We start from the raw sequence: 13,119 nt of genomic DNA on the forward strand, positions 1-13,119 counted from the left end.
ATCTTCCAATGGGCACACTAGTTCTGGTGGCCTGGGGATCACCAAGGGATTCCCTTAATTTGCACGGTTTTGCCTATAGGACAGGAAGTGAAGGTAAAGCTCCCCAATGGGACACAGATGGCAAAAAAAAAAAAAACCCTGAGAAAGGGAGGGTTATAACCCTCCCTTACTCTATCCAGAACGAAACCAAAGTTTTGCTTACAGTTCTACTTTAAGGTAAAAAATGTCTAGCCTTTTGAACCACATTAACTTACCTGACTTTACCAATAAAGCTTTCTCCACCACGTGACAGGTCTGTGGGATCCACTGAGATCAGGTAATTAGAGGTCTTGCTTTTCTTTCTCTTTCGTCCAGCCATAAGGAAAAGCTGTTAAATATAAAAAGAAGATTTTTCTGTCAGCTGTCACATAGTGTACTAAAATAATAGGAAATATAGCAGTCATAATAATAATGAGTAGTATGTAGGGCTGAGCTGTGTAACATAAAGATGTCACCTTTTGAAGAACATGTCATGGCACACCACATAAGGGTCTCATTAAGGTTCAGGATTCTTTTCTCAAGGCAGAGTGGGAAAGAGATCCTGCTAGCTCCCGAAATATGGTGATGCCTGTAGCTACACTCACTGGTCACTTTATTAGGTACACCTGTTCAATTGCTTGGTAAGACAAATTGCAAATCAGCCAATCACATGGCAGCAACTGAATGCATTTAGGTGTGGTGAAGACGACTTGCTGAAGTTCAAACTGAGCATCAGAATGGGGAAGAAAGGGGATTTAAGTGACGTTGAATGTGGCATGGTTGTTGGTGCCAGACGGGCTGGTCTGAGTGTTTCAAAAACTGCTGATCTGCTGCGATTCTCACACACAACCATCTCTAGGGTTTACAGTGAATGATCCGAAAAAGAGAAAATGTACAGTGAGCAGTAGTTGTGTGGATGAAAATGCCTTGTTGATGTCAGAGGAGAATAGGCAGACTTGTTTAGGATGATTAAAGATAACAGTAACTCAAATAACCAGTACAATCAAGGTATGCAGAATACCATCTCTGAATGCACAACACATTGAACCTTGAAGCAGATGGGCTATAGCAGCAGAAGACTACACCGGGTGCCACTCCTGTCACCTAATAATAGGAAACTGAGGCTCCAATTCACACAGGCTCACCCATTAGACAATAGAAAATTGGAAAAACGTTGCCTGGTCTGAGGAGCCTCAATTTCACCTGTGACATTCAGATGGAAGGGTCAGAAATTGGCATAAACAATCTGAAAGCATGGACCCATCCTGCCTTGTATCAATGGTTTAGGCTGGTGGTGTAATGGTGTGGGGGTTATTTTCTTGGCACACTTTGGGCACCTTAGTACCAATTTAGCATTGTTTAAATGCCACAGCCTATCTGAGTATTGTTGCTGACAATGTCCATCCCTTTATGACTACAGTGTACCCATCTTCTGATGGCTCCTTTCAGCAAAATAAAGCACCATGTCACAAAGCTCAAATCATCTCTCCACTGGTTTCTTGAACATGACAATGAGGTTACTGTACTCCAATGGCCTCCACAGTCACCAGATCTCAATCCAATAGAGCACCTTTGGGAAATGGTGGAACGGGAGATTCCCATCATGGATGTGCAGCCGACAAATCTGCAGCAACTGTGTGATGCTATCATGTAATTATGGACCAAAATCTCTGAGGAATGTTTCCAACAGCTTGTTGTATATATGCCATTAAGAATGAAGGCAGTTCTGAAGGCAAAAGGGGTCCAACCCGGGAATAGCAAGGTGTACCTAATAAAGTGGCTGGTAAGTGTATGTAAATAAAGGACAAGATTACCACTATACCAAAGTGTGCCAATGAAGATTTATTTTTCCTTATGATTGTATAGTGGTGCCATTCACTACAGAAGCCTCCATGAACTATCTATGAGTCTGTGTATGTCAGATACCACAAAGCCTTCTGCAAATAAAAACAGACATATTGTCCAACCTTGTTATCAGATCTGTTGCTTATTGGGCTGCTAGCTGTCATGATGTAAAACTGACACCTGTTCATACGTGCCAGATTAAATGTAATCTATTGTATTTTTTACACTGCATTGAATATAGTACCATATAGTATACGGGCAGACATATTTCATAGTTGCCAACATTTGAAAAAAATTTCCAGGGACACTTTGCAGCGCAGCTATCAATTACTTACCACACCCACTTCCCTGAAGCTCCGCCCACTCTGCATAATTAATCTCCGCCTACTTATCAGATTATAGGGTCTACTTCATAAAGAGAGAATTACAGGAAATTGAAAAGGGAATTGAAAACTTGAGGCCAAAGTAGCAGAGTTGGAATAATTCTCCCATTCAGCTGCACTACTTCTTCTCATCACAATTCCCTGCAATTCTAAAGTGTGAAATGTGCTCAGCTGTGACCATACAAAAAATGTAATATGGAAATATAAATAAAGTGCAAGGTGTAAATAAGTACGATTATACTATCTGGTATAATTAGGTTTTATCATACTTATTTACACCTTGCAGTTGATTTATATTTCCATATTACATTTTTTGTATGGTCACACCTGAGCACATTTCACACTTTATTCACTTTTCTTTGAATTCAGCCCTCTGTAGGGTGATAATTTTCATTTAAATAAAACAATGTGGCATCCTTTCCTTCCTAACACATTACCCAGTCCATACCAGTATAGATCCTAACACACTACCCAGTCCATATCAGTATAGATCCTAACACATTACCCAATCCATACCATCCTACACATTACCCAGTCCATACCAGTATAGATCCTAACACATTACCCAGTCCATACCATCCTACACATTACCCAGTCCATACCAGTATAGATCCTAACACATTACCCAGTTCACACCAGTATAGATCCTAACACATTACCCAGTCCATACCATCCTAACACATTACAGAGTCCATACCAGTATAGTCCATACCAGTATAGATCCTAACACATTACCCAGTCCATATTATCCTAACCCATACCAAGTCCATACCAGTATAGATATCCAGCATGAGATTTTTCACATTGACGATTAAGGTCTGTTTTCATTTTTTTGAGCAATATATATATATATATATATATGTATATATATATATATATATATATATATATATATATATATATATATATATATGCACACACATACACGGATATGTACACACATTTATCTAGAGCTAGAAAACTATATATATGTATCAATTAACAGGTGTAAAAATTATATCTATAAAAAAACATTATTAATAGTAGTAATTAATGGAGTGTGAGGCCTCCAGCTTGTCGGAAGGTGCTCTGCCTCCCTCTGCTGGCGGATTTTGGAAAGTGCACCATGCTGACACCCTGCCTCCGGTGACACGTTAAATTTGCGACAGACGGGAAGAGTGAGTGGGCACAGAGAGAGAGACAACCTGCTGCCAGAACTACAACACCTAGCTGGGGTGAGAGCGACACTGTGTGGCACAAAATAAAATTAATAATAATTTTTTTTAATGATTTACATTGTCCCTGATTAACAGGGACAATGTAAATTACCCGGGACAGGCTCCTATTTGCCGGGATTGTCCCGGGAAAAACGGGACAGTTGGCAGGTATGATATTTGCATGTTACACATCTAGCGGTACAGCACAAATATTGTACTCATTATTCCTCTAGTTTCACTGCAAGACCAAGTTTCCCCGGATAAACTGAAAAACTCTGGGTGGCCTATTACTATCTTTTATTATTAAGCACTGTATTATTTAGTACTGAGCATTGCGAATTACAGACTCCTAAGACATGTATAAAAACCTTACACAAGTGTCACAGAGAGCCTTGTCTAAACAAGTGTGTCCAGCAATTGGATTAATCTTGTTGATCATTTGATTGAAACTACAACAGGGGCATGCATGGGCGGCACAGTGGTGTAGCGGTTAGCACTTTTGCCTAGCAGCAAAAGGGTCACTGGTTTGGATGCCAACCACTAAACTACCTGCATGGAGTTTGCATGTTCTCCCTGTGCCTGCATGGGTTTCCTCCCACGCTCCAAAGACATGCTGGTAAGTAAATTGGCCCTGGTATGTGTATGTAAGGCCCCTTTCACACATACGGTCCGTTCAGTTCATCAGTTCAGTCACATCAAAACGTATCAGTTTTTCATCCGTTTTTCGTCCGTTTTTTGTCCGTTTTCATCCGTTCTTCATCCATTCTTCCATCTGTTTTTTTTACATCCACTACCAATGCAAAAACGGATGAAAAACGGACCGTTTGTCCGTTTACATACGTTTTTCGTCCTATCCGTTTTTTTGACGGATGAAAAATAGGGCATTCATCCGTTCCAAAAAACAGACATTGACGGAAGCGGATGAAAACGGATGTTAACGGATGATCATCCGTTGTCATCTGTTTTTACATAGAAATGCATTGATGTCCGTTTTTCATCCGTCAACAGATGGATGAAAAACGGACAAAAACGGACCGTATGTGTGAAAGGGGCCTATGAATGTGAGTTAGGGACCTTAGATTGTAGCTCCTTGAGGGCAGGGACTGATGTGAATGTACAATGTATGTGTAAAGCACTGCGTAAATTGACAGCACTATATAAGTACCATAAAAATAAATAAGTGTATCAACGTCTGTGTCCGCTAATATACTGCAGTTTGCCAGTCTGTTGTTGAATGTGACAGTTTTATAAAACGTGGTATTTCAGTATTATAGAATGTGTCATATCACTTTGCACCTCTAATTTTGTCATATTATGCGAAAGTGTGGCAGATTTGGCACAATTTATACAACTTTGTCGCAATTTGCCAAAGGCCCCTTTCACGCGGGCTTTCCGATCCGGTCTGCCTGTCAGTTTTTGCTCCATGTACCTCTATGAAGCAGCAGATGTCAGCTGTGACATGTCCGCTGACACCCGCTGCTCTCCGATCCGATCCGGTACGTGAAATCCAACCGGATAGAAACCCTATTTTCCATCTGTCTGGAGGATCCGTTTGGATGAAAACGGACAGGCAGTCCGTTTTCACCTGATCTCCCATAGAGTAGAGCGGGGATCTGACAGCTCCGTCTCTGCAAAGTAAGCAGAGACAGAGTTGTCATCCGCCTGCTCAGCGGGATCGGCGGATCTATCCCCGCTGAGAAAAAAAAAGTCCGCCAAGCACAACACTCGTGTGCAAGGACCCTAAGGGCTCTTTCACACAGTCCATCCGTCAGACGGACTCCGTTTATCTCAGTGGGGGATCGATCCGACAGGAGGATGACAGCTGTTCTCCGTGCTGTGTGCGGAGACACAGCTGTCAGGTCCCCATGCATCTCTATGGGGGAATCGGATGGGAACGGACTGTCTGTCCGTTCTCATCCGATCCCATCTGATCCGATCCGCTGGACGGATGGAAAATAGGTTTTCCATCCGTCCAGATTTGACGGATCGGATGTCAGCGGACATGTCTCCGCTGACATCCGATGCCCCATAGACATGCATGGGGTGACCGTTCAGATCCGCCAAAAAAACGGACATGCGGATCTGAACGGTCCGCCTGTATGAAAGGGCCCTAAAAGATAAAAAGACAGCAGGAAGGCAATTAAGAAGCTAATTTAAAACAAATGAATCTTTTTAAAAAATGGTTCACATCACTTATTAAATAACCAATAGATCTGCCTCAATCTTGTTTCTAACACTTGTGGTAAATGTACAAAAACAAGATGACTTTCACAGATTGATCACAGGCATTTGGAAAATTGGATATGACAGAGCACTCACAAACATTCAGCTGCAAATGATAAAATAAGAACTGGGAATAATTTGCACACATTCATATAGTGCGACATTTGGAAATACAACTGTGTCCATGAATGTGCTTCAGTGTTTTTTGTGAATACACATTTTGAGCTATTATTGTAAACATTTTATGTGATTTGTGTGCATGTAGTAAAAACATTCAGCTGCTTCCTCCTGTACATGTTATTTAAAATAAAATGGAAGATTATATAAATATTCAGCTGAAATCCAAGGACAGGCCACAGAGGCAGGCACACCTTAATCTGCGGGCTGCAATTTGACAGGTATATTTTTGGTACAGTTATGCAGTAATTACATAATAAACAGTACATTTTGTTTGACACTTATGGGATTACTGCAGCTCTTGCTTATCCTGGAAGACTCTAACACTATTAGTTCTTTACTGTTGAATGAAGAAAAAAACTGTCAGCTCCGGTTGGAGCCACTATACTAACTATGCAAAGTTAGTACAGCGATCTCCCCGTTGAGCTATTGTGTTCTGTCAGGGGGACACCCCCCTGCCCGAACACTCTGATCAGCGCTCTCTGCCATTGGCTGACAGCGCTGATTGGGAGTCGGTCGGCTGCTGGTTTTCCAGTATGCACGTCCAATATACACACGAGCCGAATGCCAGTTGTTTTTTTTTTTTAACCGTCAAATGTCTCCCAACATTCAGCCCATGTGTACCCGGCTTAAGTTTATATATAATCTTATATTTCACTTTGACAGAATCCATGTTAGAATAAAAAACTAATCATTATAGAATAAGAGAATAGCTTCAGGAATTTAAGGATAGTGTAGTCCAGGAGTTCCCAAACTGTGGGTCGGGACACACTGGTGGGTCGCGAGCTGCGTTTGAGTGGGTCGCACTGAGCCGGAAAGCCCGCGCAAATTAGAGAGTCAGAGCAGTCAAATCGCGATGGATTCAGGACCCCGCCCATGCAGTTTATGGAGGCTGGTCTGCATTTCCCACGAGGAGGATACTTGCATCAGTGAGTATGTATGTGGGCTGTTATGTAGAATATGTTCATTGGGTGCAGAGCCAGCTCCTCGGTCCTGCTGGCGGCAGCGGTGGTGGCTAGACTGGCGCCGGGATTCTCTCAGCTATAGCGGGCAGAGACGGCAGCCTCAGTGTCATAGGAGGACCAGGTGGCCTGGCGGTGGCAGGAGTTCATGGCAGCTTCTGTGTCCCCAGTAGAGGATCTGAAGGAGAGGAGCCAGGACACCAAGACCAGCATAGAGCTCCTCATCATGGAGACTCTGTGGGTGAGGTGTGCTGGGCCCTGGAGAGGGCAAACAGGGGCTTCACCTTCACTGTGGACCGCTGAGAGAGGAAAGAGGGTGAGTGCCATGTAGCCTGCTGATCCCTGTCCTGGGGTGGTTGATTTCTGTCCTCTGCCTGCCTTATACTGTCTATGAGGGTGCTGATTACTTACAACTCCGCTTATATGCCACACATGCCACAGGTTTCTGACCCCTCACTTAGAACATCTGGCAAGGGTATTCAATAATAAATTGAAAAGTAGTAAATTCATATTTTAAATTTAACATGCCCCTCCCTTTAAAATATGCATTATTATTATTATTTTCATTTATATAGTGCCAACAAATTGTGTAGCGCTTTACAATATTCAATTACAAGCAAGTGGGTCCCGAAAAATAACTGTATTAAGAAGTGGGTCTTAGCCCAAAAAAGTTTGGGAAGCTCTGGTGTAGTCTATTAAACCACCTTCTGCATTCTGAGCAAAATTGACTGCTGTTCATGTCCACCATATTCAGACAGCCCTGCATTCGCATACTGCCACCCACCACCTTCACACAAGCTCTGTATAGACCTATATGTTTTGCTTAGCTTTAGGGCAGCATTTACTGTGCCTATCCACCACCTGGGAGACATTGCTTTGCCTCTAACTCTCTTTGCCCTGAGCCATGGCCTCTATTTTGCTCCTGCCCACCTGCCACCACCACCTTCTCTGCAAATGCGTTTCCTTGTCAGTCCAACTTCAGTGGGCAGAATAGGCAATCAGCAAGCCATAAAGAAGGTGGTCTACTGGTTTATATATACTTTCCATGCAGCCAGTAAAGTCAAAGTGAGCTCAGAATTCCTAATCCTCATATATGTTCATGATTAGCTTTTATTAAAGCCCAAGTACCAGAATGACAACATGGCAACTATCTGGCACCATGACAGTGTTGCACTTTGTCATGGTGCCAGAAGGGTTAGATGTCACCCAGAATTTTCAGTTATATAGGCTAAGGGGCTCTGGGATGTCTGTTGGAGACATCCCAGAGTGGAATTGCAATTTTTCCCAGGATTGGTAACTCTGGATTGCATTCACATTTGGCAGGAAACCAGCATCCAGATTCAGCAGGTGTGCACAACCCTTTTAGTCAAGGGGATCTCTGCCATTCAGGGCTGCTTCCCCTGGAGGCAAGCTGCTGCACAAGCAGTGTATGTGAATAGGCACTGGAAGAGTGTCTTTTTGGGACCCAAGTAGAGGCAATCTGACTAGGCCATAACTTGATAAAGGTATTAAGAGAATATATGTAATTTGCAGGAGCCAATGTTGCCCAAGTGGGGCAGTCTTTTTGCCTTAAGGCTGAAGGAGATAACATGGTGAGTCTGTGCGGAGACAGACTCAGGAGCTATGGAGACCAGATAGCCAGGAGGCTGGAAATGTTCTGTTTATCTGTAGTGACACTGAAAACCCCTGCTAGGGTAACCTTTCATGTATTTATGAACTTTACTTTTGAGTAAAAGTGGGCGGAAGACCCTGAAATATGTTTTCTCCATTTTTTTTCAATGTATATTTCTATATCACTAATGCTATAATTGTTCACTTTTTTAGAATAATATGTGGTGATAAAAACTTTCTACAGCCGAAACGCGTCGGAAACCGTCTGTTTCACTCACATCCACTCCGGATGTCTACACAGTTTAAACAACGGAATCACCCAATAGACTAAAGTATAAGAAAATTAGCGGCATCTACCGCCACAGTAATCTTTATTGTTTTCACTTGATGTATGTAAAATTGTATAATAAATATAATCCTTTTAAAAGTTATGTTTTTGCCTACACAATCCCATTTTTCTTGGCTTGAGGAACCAACACAACACTGCTCATGTACTTCACTGGCGGGACTGAAATTTTATGAAAGGTGCCACACATGAGTGAACCTCCCCCCACCCCCACGGTCGATATGCTGATAAAAATCAACTACATGCCTCAAATAAAAGTAAGGGGCCAAGAAAAGTATATGCTAACACATAAAAAAAACAATTCCCTGAACTGCTGGGCCCTGTATAGTACTATTGTCCCACATACAGTAGCTTTTATTTTTAATGCTAAACAGCTTATCTTTACAAACCAAAGATAACAGGTCAGGAAATTAGGAAACTTCTAGTGAAACGGTTAGCACTTTCATAAGACTATGGGAAGTTTTATGAAATTTTGACAAAGGGACAAGCATTTAAAGGCCTAAACAAGCATCTGCAGCTCTTCTCTCATCTGTTTCTCATCAGCCTCATGCAATAGTGTAAAGCTCTACTCACACCTTTCTGTTCTGGTGCTTTTTGAACAAGTGTCCAATAACTTGAAAACTTGAAAGGGCCAAACAAAAAAAAAACCCTGCTCAGACGCAGCACACTACAGCGCAGTGCAGGTGCATTGCATTAGTATGTTGGGGTGCCTTGCTTTGATAATGAGTGGCATGACATTGTTCTAACACATGTAGTGTGTAACATGTGTTACGGGAAGACATGTGTAAAGGGGCCATAAAGCTAGTTATACACAGAGGCATCTCATCATTCAAAATAAATAATTCAGCACATATATTGCACTCTAAACGCCTGCAATTATGTATTTCATCCTCTGATTTTTTTTTCATCCCTACTACCTATAAAGTTAATTAAACAAATTATGTAAAGAAACATTTTATAGACTAGTAAACTTAAGAAATAAATAAATAAAATTGAAGTAAAGCCTTTATCTCTTTTTATTAAAAAAAAACCCCATCACAAAAACATAATTCACCGAAATTTAGAAGACAAGTGCAGTTTTAACAGGAACACAACATTTCTTTAGTTACCCTTTTGCCATCATCCCTCTCTAGATGCAAGTAATAGGTAGGGTAGATGCCTTTATCAACTCCTTTCTTGTCTCTGGTGATACGGCACTGCAGAGTCATGTTATGTGGAGCTGGACGGAATGCAAAGCCCTCAAGGTCATCTGTTTCTAGAGGTGGGACTATTTCGGAATCTTCTTCCTGTATAATTATACAGTGATATTGTAAAGAAGTACTGTCATCATATTAAGAACAAAAAAAAAGATAATATGGCTCAGAGAATATTATAGTCATTTTCCTTTGTGTGCTACTCCAATGATATTGACATACTGGTATTTTCTAAAAGTAGGCAGCGACGTACAGGTAAAGTCACTTTGTTTACACTGTCCACCGCTCGTCTGCAGTATATTGTGGGCGGGCGGGTAGGAAGTAGTTAAAGATACTTGATCACACAAAAGGGACCTGGAACTCCCAAAACCCCCAGGTGGACAGAAACAAAGTTTGGAATTGTAGCAGAGAGGTCTAACTGTTGGAGTATCCAAAAGGCCACAAGCTGGCTCAACTTCCTAGGCTCCACCAATAACTAAAATATTGCTCTTGGAGGAATGGGCGAGAGCATGGCATGAACTTGAATGATAAATTTGATAACACTTGAATTGGCAAAGGAATTCTTATTTTAGGAAATCATGTAAGAAATTGTGTATTTTTTTTTTCATTTTTTCACCTTACTAGAGGCAGACAATGGCCTTGTATATACAACACTGCTGAGGATATCCAAATCTTCATCAAAATCATCTTCCAGACCCTCTGCATCTGCTGCTTCATAAGAGGGGTTTCTTTTTTTGGATCTTGCTATATAACAAAAAAAAAAAGGAACAGTACTTTCATTATACCAACATAATAAGAAGGAATAGAAGGGAGGACACCGATTTTTGGGCCATATTCTGTGGCAATTCCACTGCCATATTACATAGTAGACATGTGCAATTCTCTTTGGTCCAAATCTAAATTCGGACGAATAACTATAGTAGTTAAAAAATGTACCAACTGATCCGAATTCTGTGTGAAGAAAAGCTGGTTGTTAAGGAGCGGGCCAGCCATTGCATCCTTAACAACCGACGACTCATCCCCACTGACAGTTGAATGAAAACAAAAGAATTCCAGCAAATTTTAGAATAAAACAGCGTGGGCCCCCCCCCCCCCCATCCATACCAGGCCCTTTGTGGAGCCCCACGCCACAATTTTAAAGAAAAATGGCGTGGAGTCGCCCCCTAAAATCCATACCAGACCTTTATCCGAGCATGCAGCCCACCAGGTCAGGAAAGATGGGAGGGAGCATGCACATGCCCTCAACATGGGGGGGGGGGGGTGCTCAAAGCACCTTGTCCCCATTTTAATGAGAACAAGGGCCTCTTCCCCAAAACCCTGGTTGGTGGTTGTGGGGGTCTGCGGCAGGGGGGCTTATCAGAAACTGGAAGCCCCCTCTAACAAGGGGGCCCCCAGATATTGCCCCCCCCCCCATTCACCAAAAAAAAAAGGGTCAAAACTGAATAAAAACACAGAGACAGTTTTTGACAATTCTTTTATTAAAAAAAAAAAACAATGTCCCCGAGAGTAAATCCAGCGACAATTACGATAAATGCCACTGCTGCTGATCCAAAAAAAAAAAGAACAAAAAAAAAACCACCCAACAAAGACTCCCGGTGTCTGTCAGCTCTACCATTTGACAGTTCTTTAAAAAATGAAATGGTAGGGGCACACCTAATGATGTGGCCGGGTGACCCAGCATGCCCCAGTCGATGTCATAAGGGAGTGGGGTCACCCAGCAATGTCTTTAGGTGTGGCCCTGCCCCTTAGTTATTTAAGAACTGTCAGACAGTGAAGACTTTGTCAGAGGCGGACCTCTTTTTTTGGGTTGGCAGTGGTGTTTGAAATATATATTTGGCATTTATCATGGCTGACACTCGATTTACCTTGTGGGACATTAACCTGCAGGATCTGGGGGCCCATCTTGTTGGAGGGGGCTTCCAGATTCCTATAAGCCCCTTGCTCACAGACCTCCACAACCACCGGCCAGGGTTGTGGGGAAGAGGCCCTTGTCCCTATTTACATAGGGAAATGATAATTTGGGGGGGGGGTGTTTGGGGGTCGCCCTATCCCAAAGCCCCCCCCCCTCATGTTGTGAGCATGTGGTATGGTCCAGGACCAGCCTGGCCCACCGGGCTGCATGCTTGGATAAGGGTCTGGTATGGATTTCGGGGGGGATCCCATGCTGTTTTTTTCCTTTATGTTTTAATTGCTGGTATTCTTTTTTTTACATTCAGCTGTCAGTGGAAAAACCCGCTGACAGCTGATGAGTCATTGGTTGTTAAGGATGCAGTGGCTAGCTTCCTGGACTGCTGCTTAACAACAAGCTATTCCATAAAAAGTCCACATCCAAGAAGAAAGTCAGAGTAATTTATAAATCTAAGTGCAGCTGAATAAATGCGCAGAGGCCACCACCAACACCCAATCACACAGCCTCTTACCATCCACTTTTGACCCTCATTACAAAGGTCTAGATATGCAGTGAACAGCAATCCAATGGGCCCTTTAATAGCAGCAACCTCCTTTCCATCTCACTCAATTGATCTCCTCCAGGGCTTGTATGTCTCAAAAGAAAACAGAGGAAACACTTCTCATAGTTTAAGGGTCTGATACCGCAGCAGCTCTCCTACATCCATTTCTACCGATGCAGCACAGCGCTGTAAAGCAACGAAGCCTCTACCGTACACTGCGCCATCATGAATCAGGCATGTCCTTTCTCATGCTGGATGCTAAGTTGGGGTAATTTAAATCAACTGATAAGACTTTGTGTTGTAATAGGAAAATGAGAAACCTCTTTGAAAGACAATCACACAAAGAGGAATTACTATGGTATGATTTCAACAAAAGCAAGGTCCTGAAGAAAAAGTTGTTAATTTTGTATTTGCTACCACCTTCCCATAAATAGTGATGTACTAAAATCTTGCCTTTATTTGGGGTCTATTATCAGATGTACAATGTCTTGAAAAAGTATTCATACCCCTTGAAGTTTTCCACATTTTGTCATGTTACAACCAAAAAAATAAATGTTTGTTATTGGGATTTTTTTGTTATAGACCCAACACAAAGTGGCACATAATTGTGAAGTAGAAGGAAAATGATAATGTGTGTGGTGTCTGTCGGGCCCTCCGGCCCCCTCTGCGGGGATCCCTTTTTTTTGGGCGGCACTGACAGACACAGTGCATCCTG

General features: G+C 42.3%; 1 protein-coding gene across 1 annotated transcript in view; it reads right to left on the minus strand.

Annotated features, from left to right (window-relative positions):
- The window catches only part of LOC309568892 (uncharacterized protein), a gene marked incomplete at its 5' end in the record, with an annotated part of 73,565 nt that overhangs the window by 26,054 nt on the left and 34,392 nt on the right, over window positions 1–13,119 (minus strand). The window contains 3 exons of the mRNA XM_082274671.1: window positions 255–367; window positions 9,871–10,047; window positions 10,571–10,698. Coding sequence (XP_082130797.1) covers window positions 255–367; window positions 9,871–10,047; window positions 10,571–10,698 — 418 coding nt within the window. The remainder of the gene's footprint in view (window positions 1–254; window positions 368–9,870; window positions 10,048–10,570; window positions 10,699–13,119) is intronic.

This window comes from Pelophylax lessonae, assembly GCF_965119305.1.
Source record: "Pelophylax lessonae genome assembly, chromosome: 12".
NCBI lineage: Eukaryota > Metazoa > Chordata > Amphibia > Anura > Ranidae > Pelophylax > Pelophylax lessonae.